Genomic DNA, 24,439 nt, shown 5'->3' on the forward strand with positions numbered 1-24,439 from the left:
GTCGCGGCCCTCAACCCGGAACTCGCTTCCTGCATGACCCAGGCAGCCCAGAGGCGACGAGTTGTACTCATACAAGTTTTGTCCAATGGGAGGAGCAGGGCGGTGGCACAGCCAATCGGGAGTGGGGGGCGGAGCCATGCTCGGTGTCCGGATGTAAGGGGTCTGCGCGATTCCGGTGTGGGGAAGGGGTGTCATGGGCGGCCGTAACAAGAAGTCGCGCGTGGGAAGTGCGGCTCGCACCGCCTCTTCCGCCACCGCGGCTGCCCGCGCTCGAGCTGCTGCCGAAGCTGGCGCCGCCGCTGGCGCTGCTGCCGAGGCGAGCACCAGAGCGGTGCCGCGGCCGCCGCCCGCCTCCAAGGAGCCGCGTGTCAAACAAGGTACCAGGCCCGCGGCAAGATGCGGCCCCGGCTGGGCAGCCCTGGGGGCGGCTGTGTCTGGGGGAGGAGGAGGAGTCCAGGCGTCTGAGGGGTGCCCCGGCTGGCGGGGAGCGCTCGGAGGGGCTGCTGTGTCAGAGAGCCCCCCGGGGCGTGGCTTGGCTGCCTCGGCGTTGCGGGAGGAGGCGTGCTGAGTCTGGGCGTTAATGAGTGTGGCAGCCTTATGCTCAGGTGACTAAAACTCTTCTAACACGGGCTTTAGCCTGGCTCACTTTCTGGGACGTCCCTGATCAGATGAGCCTTGTTGGCTTGGGCGTATTGAGTCAGTTACGAGAAATCATTAGACTGTTGGTAGCTCTTTTGGGGCAAGTATTAGTGTGGCACTTTACTAATAGTGAGCCTTTCTTATGGAGCTTCATTCTACATATGCTCAAAACCAGCGTAATGTGGATTTGGGGTACGTTGGGTCAGGTGTCCTGTTTCTGCTCCCTCCTGGTTTCTTGTGCCGTTCCTCACTGGCAGAGCACGGGAAGCTGAAGGTTCTTGATCAGGGTAAGCGCCAGTGAGCAACAGCTAAAACATTGATGTGTTACAAGCATTGTTCCCAGGCCATAGCGAAAACACAGCACTGTGCCAGCTACTGGGAAGGAGTAAAATAACTTTTACAGCTGAAACCAGGACATTCCATATGCTGTCTTGATCTAGTAAATGAGCCTTCTGGAGCCTCTCTGCAGGCAGCCAGGACAAATGACCTGTCCATCCTGCCTGCTGGCGGACAGAGAAGAATGGTGGTGGTTGAGAAGTAGGGAGGTAGCTGTGCCTCCTGGAGCACAGCACTGCTCCCTCTGGAGTGGCACACAGCCTCACAGGGTGGTGAAAGCTGTGAGGTTGCTTGGTTTCTTTATACCTGTGTAGTACAAGAAACAGTATGTGTGTTCTGGAAAGGATAGACTTTATCAGCAAGCTGTGTGTTGTCATTCTAATGCCAATAAATAGCTTTGTGAATTAGTATTTTTTATGACAGTTTCTGAAAAAGAGAAGTGTTTAAGAATAAGCATGTCAGATCGGACCAGAAGCCTCTGTAACCCAGTGCCCTTTCCTAGATAGGGTCTGAAAGCAGGTACCCAGGTAAGAACAGGTCAGACATACGGTGATACTACTGTAGGGTACTTTTCCATCCTCCACCAATTATGGCTTAGAGTCTTCCTGAGCTAGAAGCAATGTTTTTACAATGCCCTTCCAATTTGATTTCTGTACTACAAAACTATTCTGTCTTTACCAGACCTCAGTAAATGTCCTATATTCATAGCTTTAGTGGCAAAGAGTTTAGCTATGCACATTGTAATAAAAAAAAAACAAAACAACTACAACCAAGCCTAAACAATCAGAGCAAAAAAACTCAGTAGTACTGTTTTGGACCTACAATTAGCGTACCTATTTGGCACTCCTATCAGCGATAAGAGTGAGCAGTCAATCCTGTTTCCTCTCATTGTGCCACTTGGGATTTTGTCTTGGAGCCATACTCTTCTTTGTCATTCCTTGTTTAAGAGCTTTTCTCTACAGTTGATTATTCTTATTTTTGCTGTGTATCTTCATATTTCTGCCAAATTAGTGTAACGTGGCTCTGCTTTACATACCGTAAACAGTGTTTTTTGTGTTCCGCGTGTGTAGTTGATGCTATTTGCAATTTGCAGGTCCAAAAACATACAGTTTTAGTTCAACAACAGATTCCAGCGCTGCTGCCAATCTAGATAAATCTGTTCTTAAGGTAAGTATCTTCTTTAGATAAAGTAATTTTGTTTTTCATAGTATCCATTTAGCTGAGTAAATATGTCCTCAACTGTTTTTCAGTATTATGTTATGCAGGTAAACTACATTCGTGTATTAGACATTGACTTGAGCTTGATATGTTTGGGATTTTGAGTGTGCTTTGAGAAACAGGGTAAATTAAGGGCAGAAGAACATCTATGTTAGGTAGTGAATGATATATTGCATGCAGGACTATTAAGAGTTATGTCTGGGTGTTTACTGTGCATACGGTTCTTCTTCCTGTCAGAGGAAGAATACAGGTTTTAATCAACAACCTCAAGAGTAAACAAAGTTTGGTTCATGTTTTAAAAGTGTCAAAAATAATAGAATTATTATTTTACTAAAGTTGCTTTTAAAGACAGATAAAGAGAGTGGCACAGGTGTATCTTGATGATCGAGTTATTTTATACTGGCTTTTATAAGTAGAGGAGAAAGGCCTTTTTCTTTTCACTACATTTCTTTTCAATTTTCTTACAATATTTCCCATGACATACTAAGTTTCCTTGAAGAGGTAGATAGGTCTTCTCTGCAATAAGGAGTTAACTCTTTTATTTTGAGTAAAAGCGCGTGGGTTGCAAAAGTAAAAAGAAGAAAAAGTGCTTCTTTCATGAGAAATACTTACTGTGCTTATAGAAAGCTGTAAAAGTTGGGATTTGAATTGCAGAGAGATTTCTGTATTCTTATTTCCTTAGCCATGAAGAGCATTGATTATGTGATAAAAACTTGTAATGTTTTGCTTTGTATCAATTAATTTTCTCTGTGCAGGTGATGATAAATGGTAACTTGGAGAAAAAGATTATTAATTTAATCAATGACCATAAAAAACAAAATGATGACAAAGGAATGATTTCCAGAAGACTTACTGCTAAGAAACTACAGGTAGAGTTTAAAGTGGTGTTCTCTGACTGTTGTTCATTTAGAATAAACAGGGTTTTTTTGGTCATTTGTGTCGTAGCATACTATGCTTCTGCATGTGGTGCAAGCCAGTGAAGCATGCTTCCCAGTAGTTACAATAATGACTAGTGAGTGAAATTGATAAGTATGATCATAAGTGAGATAAGTCTATGTAAAGTGAGATAAGTCAGTAACTAAAATCTGAGTGTTAATCAAGGAAGAGCTTAATATGAGTGTTTTAGGTTTCTTATGGTCTTCTGTTCCATATGGTTGGAAAATTGTACGTTTATCTCTCTAACTAGAAAATGCATTCTGTACATAGGCTGGAATGTAGACTTATGCGTATGAATACATATTTCCAATAAGAATATTATAAGCTCTATATGCAAACCCAGGATTTTCTGCTAGGCGTTCTGATACATTAAATTATGCTGTTTACTTCAGTTTAATGCCAGTTATCTGATATGTAGAAAATAGGAGTTTACAAGCCTGTATTAGATTTCTAGATTAAATCCTAGTATTTTCTGATTCTAGGATGTATACATGGCTTTACAAAGATTCTCTTTTAAGACTGAGCACATTGAAGAGGCAATGAAAAATACACTTTTATATGGTGGTGATCTTCACTCTGCACTTGACTGGCTCTGTTTAAACCTTCCTGATGGTGAGTATGGTGACAGGGAGTTGACTAGGTTTTTTAACAGAAGAGTAACAGGACCTGCCCTGGCATAGGAATGCATTGTAATAGTAATTGAATATATCGTTTCATTAAGTCCTGTATTCATCATAGTGTTCCTTTACTGTATGTGCTGCTGACTGGTTCTGGGATTTTATTTTGTTTTGTTTTGGTTGGGTTGGTTGGTTGGTTGGGTTTTAGTATATGGAATCTTGTAGACCTGTCATTCCTAATCTTAGAATTCTGTGGAAGTCCAGCAAACAAATGCTGGTTTATCTAAATGCTAAAGCCTGATTATATTTCAGGCATGCTGGTTTTGTTTATGTTTTTCTAGTTGGGTCCCAACACAGTTTATAAAGTTTCGGGGAATTATTATTGGCATATTCTGTGAAATGAGGGGTTTTATATTTATTTTGAAGATGCCTTGCCTGAAGGTTTTAGCCAGCAGTTTGAAGAACAACAACAGAAACCTAAAGCAAAATTTTGTTCTCCTGTGTCACAACGTGAAACCCCACCTCACTTAGTAGATACCAAAAAGAAAGAAAATGGCCCTGAAACTAAGGTAATCTGAGAAATTCATTTATATTTACTACAGGGAAGAGAGGTCAAAGTTTTCTAAAATACGGAATTTACATTGACTTCCTACACTGATATGAAAAACTTCTAAAAATATGGTATGTGTAATAGTTGTCACTCACATTATTTTAACTTCAGTGAAATAGTCATTTGAAGGTGCCTTTTTTCATGTGAAGTCTAGAAGGCTCATTTTTGTGGTCAATTATACTTCCATTTTCTCCTGGAATGGGTTCATTCTGGTTTTCTACAGACGGCCTTCTTTACAAACTTCTCTTAAGTTTGCCTCTGCACTTGCAGGGGTTTGATTTCTGTGGTTATTGAATTGTAAACCTAGAAATTGAAAATATTTCTTGCAAAATTTTTTCTTACATTCAGTTATAATCATTCAGTGTATGGAAGTATATCGTGAGATGTTTATTCTCTTTGGAAAGTTTGCTATAAGTTTTTTGTGTCAAAACCTTAGTTTTTCTGTGTAGTTTTAAGTGATGCTTCCTCAATACTATTGGAGAAAAGCATTGGTGATTTTACCTACTACTCTTCTTAGGAGACGAATGTGGGGAAAGCAAAAGAAGTGAGCATGAAGGAATGGATTTTGCAATATGCTGAGCAACAGAGTGATGAAGAGAACAGTGAGGCTGTGAAAGAGACAGATGAAGAGAAGTTTGACCCAGTAAGAAAATAATACTTCATGGAAGTCTTTAAAAACCTGGTATATCTGGTACATATGCAAGTAGTGGATCTATTTGCTAAAATTCAGGGATTTATTACCTTTTTTGCATTATATACTTTTACATTTATGGGCTACTGAAGGGAAAAATGTTGAAGTCTCTACTTTCCTAAGGTTTTTTTTTCCTTTCCTGCTTTGGTTTGGGATTTCGTGGTTGTTGGGGGCGGGGGGGAGGGATTTTTTTTTGTGTGTTGGTTTTGCTTGGGTTTCTCATTTTATACTGGTTCAAAATACTGAATGCATTGTGCTGGAAAGAAAGAATTCCTGAAACATACCTTCATGAGATTAGGCAACTGACTATCAAATTCTGAGAGGTGTGGGCTGCTAGTTCCATAAAAACTAATAGTTCCTCCTTTTGTGGGCTTGGTATAAAGTACAAAACTTCCACTTTATTGTGAAGTTGGTTAAAAGTGACAAGCATACAATATTCAGCTTATAATCAATAATTTTTTGAAATAGAATGAAAGGTATGTACATCTGGCTGCTAAGCTTTCAGAAGCAAAAGAACAAGCAAGTATCTCCAAGCAAGATAAAGACAAGCAAGGCCAGAAGGTAGCACAAGAGAAAATAAGAAGAATTCAGCAAGGTAGAGTTATGCAAATTATCTGTGTTTTTCTTTGTGACCTGCATATTTATTAGGCCAGTAAATTTCTGAGTCAAATTGAATAGATTTATTAATCTTTCATGCCACTGTGTGAGTGGCGGACTTTCCTGAATCTGTCCTTTCCATACAGGTCAAATTCTGAAAATTCAGTAATGTTTAAATATTTCTGGTTTTGGGTACTCGGCATGAATTTATATCATTATATACGTCAATTTCATAATTTATCTTTTGATTTCAAAGAACAAATGCTAAGCAGCTGTGGGTTTAAGTTGTATTCTCTCTCTGACAGAAATGGCAATACTCGAGGAACATCCGGTATTTAATCCAGCTATAAAGGTTTCAACCCAACAACAAAATCAAAAGAAAAAAACTCCCTTGCCTCAGCCTCAAGAAACCCCTTTGAATTTGAGCTTGCTTGAAAAACCTGATGGTGCTGTGAAGGAAGATAAAGGTGTGTTGGTAATCATTCAGTACAAGCTTGAAGTGTAGCACAGATTTCCAGTACTAGTTTTTATTTTTCTAGTATGTATTATATGGCAGTGGTGCATCATCAAGCTCTGATTGTGGGAAAGGCAGGTGGACTACCTGACTGACTGAGCTGGCTTTAAAGACTCTGTATTTGTTTTATCAGATGATGTATATAGCTATTTTTGCCATATTGTCATGTTTAAAAGCCTTATTTTTATCTTCTTTTTTTTTAATTGTAGGGCTAGTTACTCTTAACATATTCACTTCATCTCTTTACTCTGTTTTCATCTCAAACTTTAAACTGTTAGATTATTTTCTGATGACCAAACTTTCACTAGAGTTCTTAAATTATTGGGCTATCAAAGAAGGCAAGCAAGATACTGTGATTTATTTACTACTAGATTCTTTTGTGGGACAAGCAAGAATATCTATGTTACAGCAGTACCTGTATTTCTGTTGAACATTTCAGAAAATACTGCTCTTCTAGTAAAATACGTTTGAGGGAAATACTTTCTTGGCTATCAGAGGAAGGTAAAATAAATTCTAGGAGATTTAAAATGTCTTTTTGCTCTTGCAGTGAAAAAGAAAGAACCACTAGATATAAGAAATTTTGATTATAGTGCTCGAAGCTGGACTGGTAAATCTCCAAAACAATTTTTGATTGACTGGTGCAGGAAGAATTTTCCTAAGAGCCCAAATCCTACTTTTGAAAAGGTTCCAGTTGGAAAATACTGGAAATGTAGGTATGTATTTCCTATAAACGTCACATTTTCCTTTTAGTTCGTTTAAAAATAATGGTCTTGTCATGTTGATCCAGATTCATGTGAATAATAGCATGTTTTAACCAAATCTCATTTTGGTTTGTTTTAGTCCAGCAGGGTGATATTTCACTCTGTATAGCTCTGCAAAAGTAGTGGTTAGACTGAAAACTACCATAAAAATAAAAGGCTAGTGAATGATGCCATAGAGATGAGATTAGTTTTTAATTCTGTACTGCTAAATGAAAGGTTCTGGAGCAAACGTGCAAGACAAACTTGGACAACTAACTTCTGGCATTCTTACTCAAAGTAATATGTTAAATCGTACATTCTAAGCATATGAATACCAAAACCCCTTAGGGATTGTTTAAGGCGGAAGATAGAAATTTGCTTGAAAGATACTGTAAGTTTGTAATCAAAGCAGTGCAGTAACAGTAATTTTAAAATTTCTTTCAGAAAATGAATCTATAATATGGTGGTATAAAGTAGAATATTATCCTAGGCAAATAAGTGGATGTGGCATTACGAATGACTAATGTTTCTTGAGCGAGCCAAATTTAAAAGAACCTGTAGTCTTGCTCAAGTTAAAAGCTATTAATATAATATACCTTTAAAAATACAAGAAATCTGGCTGCTGGTCTGACTAGCATATATCTGTTAGAACAGATGTTTGCATCTCGGTAGATCATAAACTGTCATCTCAATCCATGCTAAGTAGTTACAAGCACACAAATAAGTATTTAGTCCTTCCAAAGCAACTTATCTTAATAGTGATCTGCATGTGCGTAAATACTTCTGCTCTAAAGAAAGTGGAGACATTTGTTAAGAGAAAAAAGAAATCACAAATTCACTGCTAGAATCTGCTGCTGAAAATTTTCTGCAACTCAAAGTTTATTGGCTCTCTCTGTTTATGAAATATTATTGAGTAACAATAAGTTTATTTTATCTAGTTTTTCTGTTTGAATTTCACTGTTATGTTTTAAACAAAAGCATTAATGTATGTGCTATTTATGTAGGTAACAAATTAAGAGAAATGCCTGTGTGAATTTGTCTTTCAAGGGTCAGGATCATCAAATCTTCAGATGATGTAATGGCAATGTGTCCTACAATTGTAACAGAAGATAGCATGCAAGCACAACATCTAGCTGCTACTTTGGCACTCTATCATTTAACCAAAGGACAAGTAAGATTTTCACTAATATTCCTCTTCTTAGCCTGGAATCTGTTTCTGCACTTTTTTGTTAAAGTGTCTGTAATTATGTTCTAAAAACAGTTTAATGAAGTGTTTACCATTAAATTCTTTGCTTTTACTTTATGTTCATCTACTTTTACCTACAATCATGCTTATGTGTTGTGGCATACAGGGAGGAGATTTTTTGACAGTAAAACCATTCTTTCAGTGATGTAAAGAATGTAAACCAGCTGAAAATGAAAAGTGTGTTATTGATATTTATATCACTATTTTCATATTTTCTGTAGTTAGTATTCTTCAGGGTCTGTCACATGTTTTGCTGCTAGAGTTGATTTACACATAAAGCATTAGTGATACTGCTAAGTAGTATATAAAGTAATATTTTTTTTCCTGCTTTTTCCATCTTAAGTCAGTTCATCAGTTACTGCCTCCCACCTACCGAGATGTCTGGCTGGAATGGAGGGATATTGAAAAGAAAAAGGAAGAAGAAAACAAGATGGAAACGAACAAACCTCGTGATAATTTTATTGCTAGATTATTAAACAAACTCAAACAACAACAGCAACTACAATCTGAAAACCAACCAAAAGTATCTGAGGGTCCTGAAGATTCCTGGGAAAACCTGGTTTCTGATGAGGACTTCATCAGTCTCTCCCTTGAGACCTCAGACACAGATAATTTGGAACCTTCAAGGATTTTGTTCAAAAAGCTACAAAGTTCTTCCAGATACCAGAGGCTTCTGACAGAGAGACAGGAGTTACCTGTGTTTAAGCACAAATACTCCATTGTAGAAACTCTTAAAAAACATAGAGTGGTTGTTGTGGCTGGTGAAACAGGCAGTGGGAAGAGTACCCAGGTGCCTCATTTCTTGTTAGAAGACTTGTTGCTAGATGAAGGATCAAATAAGTGTAATATTGTTTGCACACAACCCCGAAGAATCTCAGCAGTGAGTCTGGCAACCAGGGTATGTGAAGAGCTAGGCTGCGAATCAGGACCGGGAGGAAAGGTAATATGTGTCTGGATTCTTTTGTCTAGCCTTCATCAAAAACAGGGTACTGGGTTGTTGATAGGAGGTGAAAACATTGTTTCTAAATGTTATTTTTATATTTCTAGATGTTATTTTTTTCTTGAAAAGGGCTTTTTCTGTGTCAGCTGTTTCTTTCCAAATTGTCACCTGTGAACCTCTGGGTATCAATGTATAATTTCTGAGCTCTTTAGAGGGCGATTAAGGGCAAGAGGTGGTAAAATAAGGGAGCAAATTGCCCAGAGACTCTGGCATCTCTGTCATTAGAGACTCTGAGAAATCCAGTCTAGGTTTGAGTGAAGGTCTGCTTTGAGAGGGCACTTTCCAACATCAGTTATTTTGTTATTTGAAGAAAAAAAAGCATTCTGTGTGTTTTATGGCAGTTAGATTATTTTTTTTTTATATTAGTATTACTGCAAAAATATCTTTGAGGACTGCTGAGAAACCTGAAAGGAACCCTGAGTTTACCAGCTCTTTGCTACCTTGGAGAAACATAGTTGTAGATTTCAGTGTATTTTCCCTTTCTTAATGGAGGAAAGTGTGTGAATGAAAGAACAGTGTGGTAGTTACTCACTGTACTATATAATTACCAGCTTGTTCACTACCTGAATCCAACAGTACTTAAGTTTCACGTAATTTTTAATATTTCTAGCTTGTATGCAATTGTTTAAGTTATTAATCATTTTAATGTCTTTTTCTTTTTTAAGAATTCCCTATGCGGATATCAAATTCGTATGGAATCCAGGACAGGAGAAGCCACCAGACTACTGTACTGTACAACAGGCGTCCTGCTTCGGAAACTTCAAGAAGATGGTCTTCTTTCAAGTATATCTCATGTTATTGTAGATGAGGTTATCAGCTCTTACTAGACTTCACAAGCTATAGCTATTATTGGGCTTGAGTTGTACTAAACCCTTACTATAGATATGTTTTTCCAATTATAGGTACATGAAAGAAGTGTCCAGTCTGATTTCTTGCTAGTTATTCTGAAGGAGATACTGCATAAGCGGTCAGACCTGCATCTGATTTTAATGAGTGCTACTGTAGATAGTGAGAAGTTTTCCAGCTATTTCTCACACTGTCCCATTTTAAGGATCTCAGGGAGGAGTTACCCCGTTGAGGTACATAAATATTTCTTTGATTATGCAAGACACTTTGTAGACACATACACATCTCTTTGATGTCTATAGAAAATACAGCTACATCATTTTTTTTCAACCAGAAATACATATCTTAAACATATGTTTCTAGGGCTTGTAACTCTTCTTTTTTGAAAATACAAAATAGTTTCAGTGCTTTGAATTACAGAGTTGTACTGTTCTTTCTGCTGGATTTATTATTGATTTAAATCAGTCCATCAGTGACAGATTTTTCTATGTTCAACCTATGTAGAACAGAAAGCACTAAAGAATCCCACCACTGCCACGAAGCTGTCATTGTACTCTTACTTACACTTCTCATGCATGTTTTATAGGCTGTGGTAAAGGTAATGTTCACAATCATGTGGAGCGGCATTAACAAACTTGTAGCAGGTCTAAGTTCAGTTTTTCAGAAATTGCACGAAAGTTTTAAGTTGAAATTTACAGGAGCTATTACAACATTAAAAGAGAAGGGATTGACATGTATGTAAGCTTAAAAAAAAAAAAAGGAAAAGAAAAAGTTGCTGATTGGTTTTTTAACATGCCTTGTATTTCTGCTGTGAATTTTCACCAAAGATTTTCCATGTTGAAGATGTAATTGAAGCAACGGGCTATGTCCTAGAGAAAGACTCGGAATATTGTCAGAAGTTCTTGGAGGAGGAGGAAGAAGTAACAATAAATGTTACTAGCAAAGGAGGAGGTGCCACAAAGTATCAGGTAAAATAGGTGTTTCTAGTTTTGGCTTGGAAATTTCTGTATTTTTAATTATTTAATAATTTTATTAAATGTGGTTGGATTGTATAGTAGCAAATATTCTTTCAGTTGATAAACACAATGGCAGTCTTATAATGGAAAACATATATTTATTAACACTGCACCCTGATGTTAGTTTTTACAGCTCCTTTATAGTCATCTTGATTTTGCTGTATTTGACATTGAGTTCTCTTGTACAGATTCCTAGTTGTACATCTATAAGCAGCAGCTATAGGGGAAAGCATGTAACATTTTTCTCCCAGATAATTCTGCTAAGTAGTGAACCTAAGACCAGAAGAGACAAGGCCATGTCCTTCTTAGGTGTAAAAACTCCCAAAATCCTCCAATTTGGCATGGGATTATTACATAGAGGTTTTCTGTTTACTAGTCTGTGGTTAATATTGCAGATACTCTGTAGTGATAGCTGTGTGTGCTTTTGGATCAAAATTCTTAAAGGGAATTGTATAGAAATATCATCTGATTTAGGCTGTTAACCTACCTGTCTGCTCAGAGTTGCTCTCTCAAAATGTATGCAGGACCATTTAGCTTGGCATGGTCAGACGTCGACACATACATTTAAAAACTATGTTCTCATGTGCTCCTCTGACTTTTCTATTTATTTATTCTTTTTCCTTTTTCTCCTCCTATAGTGGTAGCTGCTTCACACATCACAACAGCATCCTTTAGTTGAAGCCCAAGTGCTTTTCTGAGTGCTTCTCAATCTTTGTAGTTAATTTCTATTGAGCCTTCAGTACAGAAGGATATGTGGTGGCAAACATTCTTTAAGTGTGTTGATTAATGATGAGATAATTTACAATAGTGCCATTAGGCATAGAAGCCTAATGCTGTGTATGTGTCTGTAAGGTATTTATAGACAATTTAAATGCTTGCATGTTCTGCTAATTCTTCCTTCCTTTCCCTTTCCTTCTGCTCCAAAACGTGGCAGGAATTGCCACCTAACTAACTATGAACTTTCATTGCAACCGTTAGTTGAGAAAGGTGAGGGAGAAGAGAAAGGGGAGACTGGTTTCCTATATCCCGTAATAGGAGTTCTGAAAGAGTACTAGCCATTTTGAACTGATACCAATTGGATGCCACATATGGTTCCGGGAACTGTTTTCATTTGCAAAACAGACTGTATGTACAGCACGACAGACTTTAATTTTCTGTTTCTTTTTTAAATCTGGAATGTTGTCTAACTGCAGTAGATACTTATACATGGGTTATGTAGATGGAATTTAACCTAACACTGGGTTTGGTGGGAAGTTAATCAATTAAATGTCTCTTGTCTTAATCTCTGTTTTAAGAAACCTAAATTTAAATGAATGACAATTTGACCTCCGTTCTTTTGCTTTCTAAAATGCAGAATATGATTTTTCTTTTTCCCTGCTTTTATTTTTTAGGAGTATGTCCCAATCCAGTCTGGATCTGGTATTGATTTGGCTCCTTACTATGCAAAGTATAGCAGTCGTACACAGCAGGCTATCTTCTATATGAACCCTTACAAGATCAACCTTGAACTCATTTTGGAGTTGCTTGCATACTTGGGTACAGTCTACTTAAGAAGTTTTTATACTTGGGGCTGTCCTTTGGAATTATTTTCCAGTGCTTTCTACTGATAATGAAGTACTTTACCCCAGTCTTACATGGAACATCCTAAAAAGCATTCACCACAGGGACCAGAATTAGTTCCTTTTTTTCCAGGGAAACTGCAAATGCATGTTTGTTTTAACTATGTGCCTGCACTGTAACTTTCCAGACAGAAGTCCCCAGTTCAAGAACATTGAGGGTGCTGTGCTGATCTTTTTACCAGGCCTTGCCCATATTCAACAGCTGTATGATCTCATTTCAACTGACAGAAGATTTAACTTGCGTGACAGGTAATGCAGATGCATTCTGTGATATTAATAGATTAACTTAATCAATATGTTTGTGTTTTGAGGTCTGCTGTCCTTGAAAGGAGAAGCAGTTACACCTCAGGGCTATTTGTACTAGAGATGTACTTTTATCTAAAAATTATACAAGCAAAAATGACAGATGCTTACGAATGGTATAGTAACTTTTTTGTTCTGATTTTATTTTTCAACAAGCTTGCTTAATCACGAAGCACTGAACTACTTTTCCACTTCTTAGAGTATGGAAGCTGCCATATCTGGGACATAGCTTTCTCTGGGTTACTGTTTACGTGGAAGTGGCTACTTCCTGAGTATAGATCCAGAGAATATAATCTACCAAGATGAAAAGGCATAGTGTTGTAGTTACAGATAGTTTTGAAATTAATTCTATGGGTAACAAAAAGTTAGAAACATGATGGCATAACAAGCATATTTGCAGTCAAATTCTAAAAATTCATAGATGGACTGAGATGTCAAAGTCTTGAAGAGAAGGGAAGTACAAACCTCTGTGGCTGTCCCATCACCTAAGGCTTTTATTACTCAGGCTGGAAGTTTCATGTATAAATAGTTCTGTGCAAAGTTTCAGTAATACTCCTTGGAAGCACAATGTAAAGAACTTGGGTTTATGAACATCTAGTTCCCTTTTTTGCTGGTCTTTTTCTGTCAGTTAACCTGCAGTAGTAGCATATTTTTTCCTGCATTACTATCAAGAGGAGAACACTTAAAAACTGGTGGTGTTAGCTTTTCTTGTTATTGTAACAAATGCTGAATCAGACTTTTTTACCTAATTGGACAAAGTTTTCATCTTTCAAGTTACTAATTCTTGTTGCTTTCATCCTTTTTCGATGACAAACTGTTGTCATTGTTCTAGTCTCATTTCTTTAATGTGTCTTAATTTAGTGAATATGTATTTATTAGTGTAATTTCTTGTTCTAGGCACAGGTTGATAGCTTTGCATTCTGTTCTTTCAACTCAAGATCAAGCAGCTGCATTTACTATACCTCCTGTTGGTATTCGAAAGGTATGATACATTTAGAAAGGCAAAGTTCACCACTGAAAGGAGAAACCTACTGTGGGTTCAACTCTGAGTTGTTTTAAAATCGAATCACACAGCAACCAGTTGTTCCTATGGTTTTCTCACTGCAAAGGACCAGTTCTAATTTGGTGCTCTGTAACACATAAAATCTATCATGCTGTGGAAGCCTTGACAATAATCAGGCAAATTTCTAAGAGTTAACTGTGCTTTCCTGTATTTTAATTATCGGTAACCAGTAACTATAGCTTTTTATCTGGGAAAATAGTATTTTACTTGCTGCCAAACTGTTGAATTAAAAGTTGACCAATTTTGGCAGGTACTAGCTAGCATTTTGATGGGTTTTAAAAGACAAAGTCCCTTAACTCTCAATTCTTCAGTGATTGAAGAAGACTAAACCATTTCCCAAGTTGTGTAGTTTTTAATGCTCTGACAAATTGTTTAAGGAAACACAAGTAAAAAGCTTCAACCGAACTCACTCTGTAATACTGATTAAAAGGATGAAAACTGTTAGGCAGGCATTTCATAATTTTTTTATTTATGTATGTTACTTCTTTTCAGATTGTTTTGGCAACCAATATAGCAGAGACAGGTATTACAATACCAGATGTTGTTTTTGTAATTGATACTGGGAGAACAAAAGAAAATAGGTGAGTTTGATTTTCATCAATCATATTGCGATTACTGTAAATATTTGAGGTTAGTACTGCAAGAATTTTGTGTATCCTTATTAAAGTACAGTTCTGGACAAAAAGAAGAATGTGCTGAGCTCAGTAAACAGCTTGCAGTTTAGGTCCAAGTTTGGGATGACTCTTTAGGTCTTGAGATGGTGTGAAGAAAAATAAAGGGAGTTCTCATAAATGTGGAGAACCATGATTAATTACTGGTTTCAAAATAAAGTAGATCTTTTTATACTATCGCAGTTCTTAGAAATCATTATTTGTCCAATGTGAAAAGCCCTACAGAATGTGTTAGGATAACTTTGAATGGCCAGGGAAATAAGATAATACATAGCTCTTTCTTTTTCCAATTTATACACTTCCCTTAGTGAATTGTATCAAAAGCTATACAACTGAGAACCTTGGATCTAAAGTCCGGCTTAGATCCTGCTTAGGTATGCTTAGTTTTCAGAACTACCATTATTTTCAGATAAATTGTATTTAGATATGTTATCAATATGTCAGTATTTAAGTTAAGTATACATCAAAATTTTAATTCTGAAATCTGAATGGTCACTTGCTTTGCAATTTTCAAGGTATCATGAGAGTAGTCAGATGAGTTCCCTAGAAGAGACCTTTGTCAGCAAAGCTAGTGCTCTGCAGCGACAAGGAAGAGCTGGGCGTGTTAGAGATGGATTCTGCTTCCGAATGTACACAAGGGAAAGGTACAGTAAACTTAGCAAGATTTTGTAAATGATAAAAATATCTTTTATTTTTCTCTGAAAAAACAAATCTTGTTGAAATTCCCTTTAATTATTGCAAACTGGAAAGAGTAAACTTAGAGGAAAAAAAAACCCAAACAACAACAAAAGAATTCCACAAAAAACCCCAAAACAAAACCAACCAACCAAAAATAGAACCAAATTCCCCCCCCCCCGAAAAAACAAAACCCAGAAGTTGAATATTGTATTAATGAAGTGTTATAATAGTCATTTTGTTTCACTGTTTTTAAAAGTTAATTTAATTTTTAGTATCTGTAGAATGTAAAAAAAAAAATCATTCATAATTAAAGGAAAAATGCAGCACCCAGGAATTTTAGAAGATCATTTTTTAACAACATCTGCTGGATTGAATATACACCAAGCTTGCTTCCTGAACTTTGAATTTTTTTATCAGACAAATATTCAGGTTTTTGAAATAGTATCTTCAGAGATGAGAGATGGGGAAAATACCGAATTGTACAGCACTGCAGAGTTAGTTTCTGTTACTGCAGTGGAATAAACTTTTTCCTGCTTGTTTGAAAGTCTGAAGCAACTTTCAGCTAAGAAACAGTTGAAGTCTTTTGAAATAACCAATGACATGCATTTTAGCCACATGCAAAACTTTGAATTTGAGATCTGTGTGTTTTAAGGATTTGTTTTTAAAATCAAGGTCTAGCTGCTTTTCCCTCTGTAAGTGAAAACTTTCCCTAAAACTCTTGTGGAAAGCAAGCTACCACACTTGCCTTAATTCAAAGGATGAACAGTTTACCCGTGTATTAAAATACATGCCACCCCTCCATTGCCCCTCAAAAGAACATCTTGAAAGAGTGAGCATATGAAACCTGTGTTTTTAAGTTGAATTTAAAGACAATCTGTGATAATACGTTTCTATGATGTTGCAGGTTTGAAAGTTTCATGGAATACTCTGTTCCAGAAATACTGCGTGTGCCTTTGGAGGAATTATGCCTTCATATTATGGTATGGTTTGGGTTTAAGAATTACTGACCTTGTTAGCTAAAAATATTAGATGTGCCTGTGAGGGAATTACACCTTCATGCTATTGTGTGGTTTTGGTTCTTGGAGTTACTGACCTTGTTAGCTAGAGAGGTTTGCTAGGACAGCCCTAATCCATTGTATTTAGTGGGGCTTCTCCTACCAGGGCAGAGGGAATGCAGTACATGTTTGCTGAAAAATCCAGAGCATAATGCTGAGGGGAAAATAGCATACTATACTATTTCACTTTATTTCAAAGTAATTGAAAGTTAGCTAAATGGCCTTCAAACTGATCTCTGTTTAAGAAAGCAATTCCATTTCCTCTCTTCACGTCCTGAGTGAGCAGGATAAACATGGGAAAACCAGCAACCTGGCAAATTAGTGCTAGGTTGAGCTCCATTGCATCAGGTTTGAGAGTCTCCTGCTAATTCTGACCATTGATAACCTGCTTCTCTAGCCAGTGGTAACCTTTGTTAACCTAATGCGGGGTGCATCTGTGTTCTGGGAACCGAGAGGCTGGTGTAGAGAGGAGGGAATGCGGGCTTTTGATTGCAGTCATAGCTTTCTGGTTTCCTTTGTAGCTGCTATAGGAATATTTTTTGTAATAAATTATTATATTGGAATACATGCCAATTTATTCCACAGAAATGCAATCTTGGATCTCCTGAAGATTTTCTTTCCAGAGCATTAGACCCACCACAGCAGCAAGTAATTGGTAATGCAATGAACCTATTGAGGAAGATTGGGGCTTGTCTGTTCAATGAGCCCAAGCTGACTCCATTAGGCCAGCACCTTGCGGCCCTTCCTGTCAATGTAAAGATTGGCAAAATGCTTATATTTGGTGCTATATTTGGCTGTTTGGATCCTGTGGTGAGTAAGAAAAAAAAATTTAAAAGTATAGAAATGCTTAACAATACTTTTTACAGTTAATCTGGTTTCTTGCAACATGGTATTTTGAAGGGATGATGCAAGAAGTCAAAATGTTTATTTTAAGGTGATTGCAGCTGGACATCACAGGAGGGAGCAATCTATGTGTTCTTTATGGTCGGACTCAATGATCTTAAAGGTCTTTTCCAACCTAAATGATTCTGTGATTCTAAACTCCTAGGTACTATTCGCAAGGGTATAGTCAGACTTGGTTTCCGGTTTTTGTCTGTTACAATCCCAGGGAATATGACACCCACTGAACAAGTCCTGTGATGTTGGTTACTCCAATCTGAATTAGCCCCCAGTCTGTGGATCAGGAAGTAGTCATGTAAAGTTGTTGCAAATTAATTGATACAGTAACATACCATATGAAAACTCTGGAATGGTTTACACTTTCAGCTAGGCTACTTAATTCACTGCAAGTTAGGAGGAAATGTTAGTTGCTGAAAACTGAAAGTTAAAATTCTTTGTTCTCTTGGCATCTTGTGTTAATGTGGTGTAATCTAAAGCAGTTGTTTAATCTGACCTTCACTGTATCATATCAGGGATCGCTCTGTCATCTGACAAACCCTTTCATGTGGGTTTTGAGATTTCACTTTTTTTCCCAGCCTTTAACATAAGGCACTACGTAAGCAACGTCTTTAATGTAAGTTCTGAATTGCATGTAGAAATTCTTCTGGTGGTAAGTTTTTTCCTTGGGACTTGGTAGAAGATAAGAGTATTTTATTATAAGAATACAGGTTTATCATAAAATAGCTTTACATTTTCTTTCACAGTAACACTTAATGATACTTTAAGTGGTGTGTCATTTACTAATTGCAGGCAACTCTGGCTGCTGTTATGACAGAAAAATCCCCATTTACTACACCAATTGGTCGAAAAGATGAAGCAGATCTTGCAAAATCATCTCTAGCAATGGCAGTTTCAGACCATATAACAATCTACAATGCTTATCTAGGGTGAGTGATAATTCTCCTGTGCATATGGCTGGATGCAAATAACACTTAAGCAGTGCAGTTCTGCAAAGACTCCTTCATAAGTATCTTATCTTAAATTGGTTGCACCTGAAGTTTTTTTCTTCAAAACAACAATAGATTGCCAAATACTGCAACACAAAAGAGTAGCTTGCTTCGTACCTTATTCTTTAACTCCTTTTAACTATGCTTGCACACCTTCAGAGATATACTATGTCCGCTTAGTGTGTAAAGTATTTTGTTTGCTGTTTGTGGTGTGCTGACCTGGACACTTTATATTTGAGGAAGTGCATATTATAAAATGGCATAAGTAAATTTATTTTTTTTATTTTTAGGCAGTTTGAGACCAAGTCTCAGAAACCATGTCTGAATTTTGTGTAACTGACAAGACTAACAGGAGTGTGTAATTTTCGAGCAAAATTTACTGTGTATTTCTGTTAGAACCTGCCAAATTTATATTCTGGGCATGTTCTCCAAAGCGCTCTTAGACCTGCAGCATTTGTCTTCATTAATGCCACTTATTTGTAGTTTTGAGTGGAAAATGTTAACCAGAACACAGTATTGCCTTTTAAATTACTACCACTTTCATAATGTTATACTCTCGATGTGATTCTTTTTGCTGTAGTGAGACAGGATTTTTTTCCTTAGGTGGAAAAGAGCTCGACAGGAAGGGGGTTATCGTGCTGAAATGACTTATTGCAGAAGAAATTTCCTCAGTAGGACTTCCCTGTTAACTCTAGAGGTAAACCAAATGATTGTACCCTGCATGCTAAAGTTTTATTAAAATTTCCCTCTGAAAATGTTACTCCATTTTAAAGATGTGATACATCACAGTTACTATTTGAATGAGACAAAACCAAGTGGAATGCTAGGGACTGATGAAATGCACACCCTTAGTCGAGGTAGCTGTGTCTGCATTTGAGTTTTGGTACGCACACTTTGTTGCTATACATCTTTGTAGTCCCTGCCGTTGGAGAAGCTAGTCCTTATGTCCACTAGAAAATCAAAACCTATGGATTAAAATGCTTAGATAGTGTTATTCTTGTATTGATCTCTTGATATCGATATAGGTCTCTTTAACAGTTTGAAAGATTAGCCACAAACTTAATGTAAATGGAGTTTTATTTTTTGTGAGAAAATCTTTTAAATAGGATATATTTCCTGTTTCAGTTTGAGTGAGTGAGCTCTCCTAAGCAGAAGTGGATCTTTCATGCAGAAGTGAGAGACTGAGTAATTGCAGTATATATAATACCATGTATCTAATCCTGTATTCCAGACAATGTTTTTCTCATAGTGATTTTCTCATAGAATATCTCTAGTAGAGGTATTTTCTGAGAACATGAGTATTTGGGATGGAGTTGTCATTGTCAACTGATGGAGTGGAGTATGTTCCTTTTTAGATTGAGTTTTACTAATACATTACTAATTTCAGGATGTGAAGCAAGAACTCATAAGGGTGGTCAGAGCAGCAGGGTTCACAGCACCTACAACACAATGTGGATGGAGTGGAAATGGAGCCAGTCAATCCCCTTCTCTTCATGAAATAGCTCTTCTTAAAGCTGTATTGACAGCAGGACTGTATGACAACATAGGAAAAATAATATATACAAAGTCTGTGGATATTACAGAGAAGCTGGCTTGTGTGGTAGAAACTGCTCAAGGTAAAGCACAAGTGCATCCCTCCTCTGTAAATCGAGACTTACAGACATATGGATGGCTCCTTTACCAGGAGAAGGTAAGTAAATAATCAGTGTAGCTGATCATTTGTGTAAAAATTGAGTTGGGCCTCTAATATTAAGTAAGACACACTAGTGTAACATATTTTCTGCCTCCAAGACCCTTGTAGTGTAAGGACAAGACAGCAGCTAAAGTAGGTAGGTTGTTCTAAGAACAGTGGAACAAAAAACGCCTGCAGTTCTTTGTGAAAATGCACTTTTTTTGTTTCCTTTCCTCTGATTGCAACTCCTTCTCATCCCATTCCATCGTTATCTCTGAGAGGCTCTAGATTCAGAAGTATCGTGCTGGCTTCAGTAGTTTCTCTGTGTGCTCACATTTATGCATTTGTGTGTATTGAGATAGATTGACAAACCAGCTGCTGCTAATAAAAATATGTAACAGAAGAGTTTTACCTGCCTTTTATTTCAGTACGTTTATTAATTTTGATGTCTTCTTTTCTGAACAGCACTAGGTTAACACTATCTTTCTGTTTGAATTTTAACAAGAAAACTGTGGCTTTAGCTAATGTCCTGGTATCATCTAAGCCTGTCACTTGCTTAGAGGTGACTTATTTCATGTGGTCTAGGACAGACAAATTACCCTTATTATTCTGTGTACAGTGATTTATGTTAATTGAATCTTAAAAGGAAAAAAGTGTATTTTTTGCTTTTAGAAGTAGCAATCAAATATGTTGTTACAGATTTTATGTGGCTTCAGGTTTCTTTTTTTTTAATGCTTCTGTTTGTTCATATGCAGGTGAGGTATGCTAAGGTGTATTTGAGAGAGACCACTTTGATATCCCCCTTTCCCATTTTGCTTTTTGGGGGGGATATAGAAGTGCAGCATCGGGAGCGCCTCCTGACAGTGGATGGCTGGATCCATTTTCAGGTGTGCTGAAGTGATAACTACCTTTTGTGATTTCATGGGCTTTTGTATTACATAGTTGATGTACAAGCTGTATACGTGGGATGAAGACAAGAGGGAATAAGAAAGGAGAGAATTAAAGGAAATTATAGTCTTAGCAAATCTCATTTGACAGGTTTGTAATCTATGGTTTGTAACAAATCAGTTCCTTCATGAAGAAAGTCAGTGTTCTTTCAGAAAAGGTGGTGGAAATTAATATAGATTATTATATAATATCTATGTTTTATAGAGCTGATACTGAAAACATAAGTGTGCTATTTTATATACCCTTTTCTACAGTCTTATGTAAGTACATAGTAATATTTAAAGTACTAATTATTTTGCTTGATAGCCCAAACAGAATTACTTCGTAAAGAAAAAAATCCAAATGGAGAAAGTACCCATTTCCTTGGGTTTGGGCTGTTTGCTGATTCTGTTTGGTTTTTTTCTTTCAGGTGAAAAAGTTTTATTTCTGAATGGGAAAACTGCATTTTTCTTAGTGTATTTTTAAGGATAAAGAAAAATTGGTGATGTGCTTAAATTCTCTGTAAATCGTTAAATAGCCAACATTGACTTTTGCTTTCCTGCCAGCTACTTTATCACAACTTTCTGTGCCCCATGTGGGCCCTGTTATACTTGAGGAAGACTATAAGCTACAAAATATTGTAGTTTTTTGCACTCTATTGATGCAGGCAAGCAACCATCTAATTGAATTCACTGGGTATCATGGATATGGAATTTATAAAAGCAGCTAACCTGTGGATTTGTTGGGTAACTTTTATGGTCCCTGGGAAGCTACAGGTTGTGTGGTTGCTGGGCTGACTAAATATTCTATTTTTCTACTGAGATGCTAAGCAGGATATGTTGCGTTTTGTGCTTTATCCACAATAGCTAGTTACTGTACCATAGGCATTACATAGATGAAATAAAGACCTGAATAGCAAAGGAGGAATAAAATGAAAGATTCCTGGGAGAGGTGTAGTCATCCAAGTTCCTAGTGAGATTTAGGAGAGGTTTGTGACAGCTTCCTCAGGAGGAACTTGCAGAATTCCAGGAGGCCAGGCAGATGTCCTGGAGCATAATGTGTAGGTATTGCATATCAGGTATAAATTAATTTGTACTTCAATATTTTTTTTTTGGGGGGGGGGGAGGCAATTAGAGTAAGTAGGATACTGGTAATTAATAATTTTACCATATGCTGGTTGTTCATCTGATATGTGGGAACATATTCCAAGTTACCATTCTGAGCTGCTGTTCTTTAGGCTGTGATGGTACAACTAACAAGTGCTTAAAGGTAAGAGGGCACAGTGTAAGCGCAGTTATTTCATGGGTACACTCTCCATATGCTTAAAAATTATGCATATGCATAATGTTTGTAGGTATCTTAAAATTCTATTTATGGGTAAGGTAATAATCTATGTTTTGGTGTCTGAATAATGTGTTTGTCTTCTGTTCTTTATAGGCTCCTGTAAAGATAGCGGTAATTTTTAAACAGCTGAGGGTTCTCATTGAGTCTGTTTTAAAGAAGAAGCTTGAAAATCCTAAAATGTCACTTGAAGGTAACTTTATTTCTGCATTGCTGGAATTACTATTTGTTAAACAGAGCTGGTGACTTGTTAAATAGACCTGCAGTAAGAGTTAGTGTGATTTGTGTATCATTTAATTATCTTGAGAGATGTCCAAAAAGTTATTACTAATCCTACATATACTATGTAGCTCCCCCTAGACATATGATCTGCACAATTGGTGGGTTTTTTTAAAGATATCCCTGATAACATCATTTAAAGTAGTAGTGTAGTAATAGTGAGGTATGCATCTCAGAATAGAAATAATTGTGGTGAACCTCAGGTATTGATGAATTTTAAGCATTATGCAAGTTGTCTCACAATTTAGGTTAATGATGGGGAACAGCATATTGGCCCTGAAGCAAGCAATAGGGAGGCACAATTTGAACTTTGAACACCAGGTGTTCAGAAGAATATTGTAGGTGGGAGGAAGAAAGGAAGCTCCTGTACACTAGTGTATCTGTAGTTAACCTGTAACTTTCTCAGTCTCTTGTGAAATACTGAAATGGCCATAACTAGGTCATTGAATAATTCTGTAAACCTTCTAATCCTGTACTGTGGACGTACTTCTTTGCCCTCTTGCCTCATAAACGGGAAGCACTTGTCTTGCTTTAGTTTTGCATAACCTAAAACAGTAATTTTAAGTTGCTGAGAAGTACACTTGTCTTCTGATATTCTTGGGTTTTAGGAATCAATTTTTTAAGCTTGTTTTTTCCCATTCAGTTTGTTTTGTTTTCTTCCTAGATGACAAGGTCTTGCACATCATCAAAGAACTGATAAAAATGGAGAGTGGTAACTGAAACACAGAAATCAGTAACAAAGTGGAGCTTCAGTAATGGCAGGAGAAAATGTGGACTCCAACATTAGCTGAAAGTGTTTGAATGCTTAGTGTGGTTGATACCAGCCATGATGAGAAAAGACTGCATGATTTTGCATAGATCTTACCTTTCTCTATGTCACTTAAAAATGAAATGTTAATATGTTTAGCCTTTTCAGTACATTTGGTGCCATTTGTCTGAGTACAAATGATGGAAGCAGCTTTTTTCCAATATAAAAATGGCTGTGGTAAATTATTCTTTTTGTTTGATGTCATAACATGATCATAACATCGCTGGTGGTGCAGAGTATAGTAATGATTAAAGATTGGGTCCTGAATCTCAGTGAGTAGAATTCTGTTAGATGTGTTCAAACGGGAGACAAACCTTTCTTATCTGGGTTTCCTAAGTGGTAATTTTTTTTTTCTTTTTGATCAATGAACTTACAGCATTAAAGCAGTACATCTTACACATTTTTCTGTATGGTTTACATGAAGATGCTCTAAGGAGATAATGTGGACCGCTGTGAACAAGTGCTCAGCTAGACAAGGGTACTGCCAGCAGCCCTTCCCCATCCTCTGCCTCTTCTAACATCATCAGTCTGTGACTGAAGCCTTCTCGTTCTCATTCTCTCTTAACCACTTGCTCACAATGTTTGTGTGTTTGTTATTTCTTTCATACTGAATGTTCTTTAACCAGATAATTTAATGAACCAGATGCTCTTGTATTGCATCTGTCCACACCATTTACACGTATGAACTGAAATTTTAGATAACCATCTCAGGTTTCAAAAATGAGGAATACTGGGGATAGGAGGTGGGGAGAAGGGCAGTTGCTATTAAACAGCTGCAGTCAAGTAAGAACTCTGTGTGTACCAGCAGAGGAAGAGTGTGGAAGATACTTTTTTGTAATCTGAAAAATACAGATTTCGTAAAGTGGATGTTAATTATGTGCAAAAAGGGCACTGAGGAAAATACATGAAAATGCAAAATACATGAGCTATCCAGCTGAAGTAAGACAGCAGAACTGGTACTGCTGGGCTGAGAGGGAAACATAAGCTGAAAGTAAACCAGTTTGGGCATAGTACGCTGCACTCAATTTTGGAAGAGGCAAGTTCTCCTAACAGTATTTTCCTATGAACTCTGAAAAATTGGTAACTTTGTCTTTTTATTAATTGTGATAAACTAGTGGTTCTCCTGGTTTC

At 37.1% G+C, this 24,439-nt stretch overlaps 1 protein-coding gene across 3 annotated transcripts; it reads left to right on the plus strand.

The window, feature by feature from the left end:
* Positions 1-164: 164 nt before the first annotated feature.
* Positions 165-23,704, plus strand: DHX29 (DExH-box helicase 29). 3 transcript variants are annotated; one of them, XM_061372085.1, is made up of 27 exons: positions 165-377; positions 2,069-2,142; positions 2,949-3,062; positions 3,612-3,741; positions 4,173-4,315; positions 4,874-4,999; positions 5,516-5,642; positions 5,950-6,111; positions 6,706-6,871; positions 7,946-8,069; positions 8,488-9,084; positions 9,810-9,953; positions 10,047-10,223; positions 10,818-10,958; positions 12,398-12,542; positions 12,754-12,874; positions 13,826-13,910; positions 14,484-14,572; positions 15,178-15,306; positions 16,245-16,320; positions 16,981-17,205; positions 18,085-18,221; positions 18,885-18,978; positions 19,669-19,971; positions 20,709-20,840; positions 22,318-22,414; positions 23,165-23,704. In XM_061372085.1, exons 1-27 carry the CDS (start codon positions 194-196, stop codon positions 23,218-23,220), a joined length of 4,098 nt encoding a protein of 1,365 aa, XP_061228069.1. In that variant the 5' UTR covers positions 165-193; the 3' UTR covers positions 23,221-23,704. The 3 variants fall into 3 exon arrangements, with proteins under 3 accessions (XP_061228069.1, XP_061228071.1, XP_061228072.1); XM_061372087.1 differs by having other exon boundaries at positions 5,546-5,642; XM_061372088.1 differs by lacking the exons at positions 22,318-22,414; positions 23,165-23,704 and adding an exon at positions 21,311-21,349.
* Positions 23,705-24,439: the final 735 nt, after the last annotated feature.

This window comes from Neopsephotus bourkii, unplaced genomic scaffold (genome assembly GCF_033783945.1).
Source record: "Neopsephotus bourkii isolate Nb327-2 ecotype Australia unplaced genomic scaffold, CSIRO-AGI_Nbou_v1 NB_1594, whole genome shotgun sequence".
NCBI lineage: Eukaryota > Metazoa > Chordata > Aves > Psittaciformes > Psittacidae > Neopsephotus > Neopsephotus bourkii.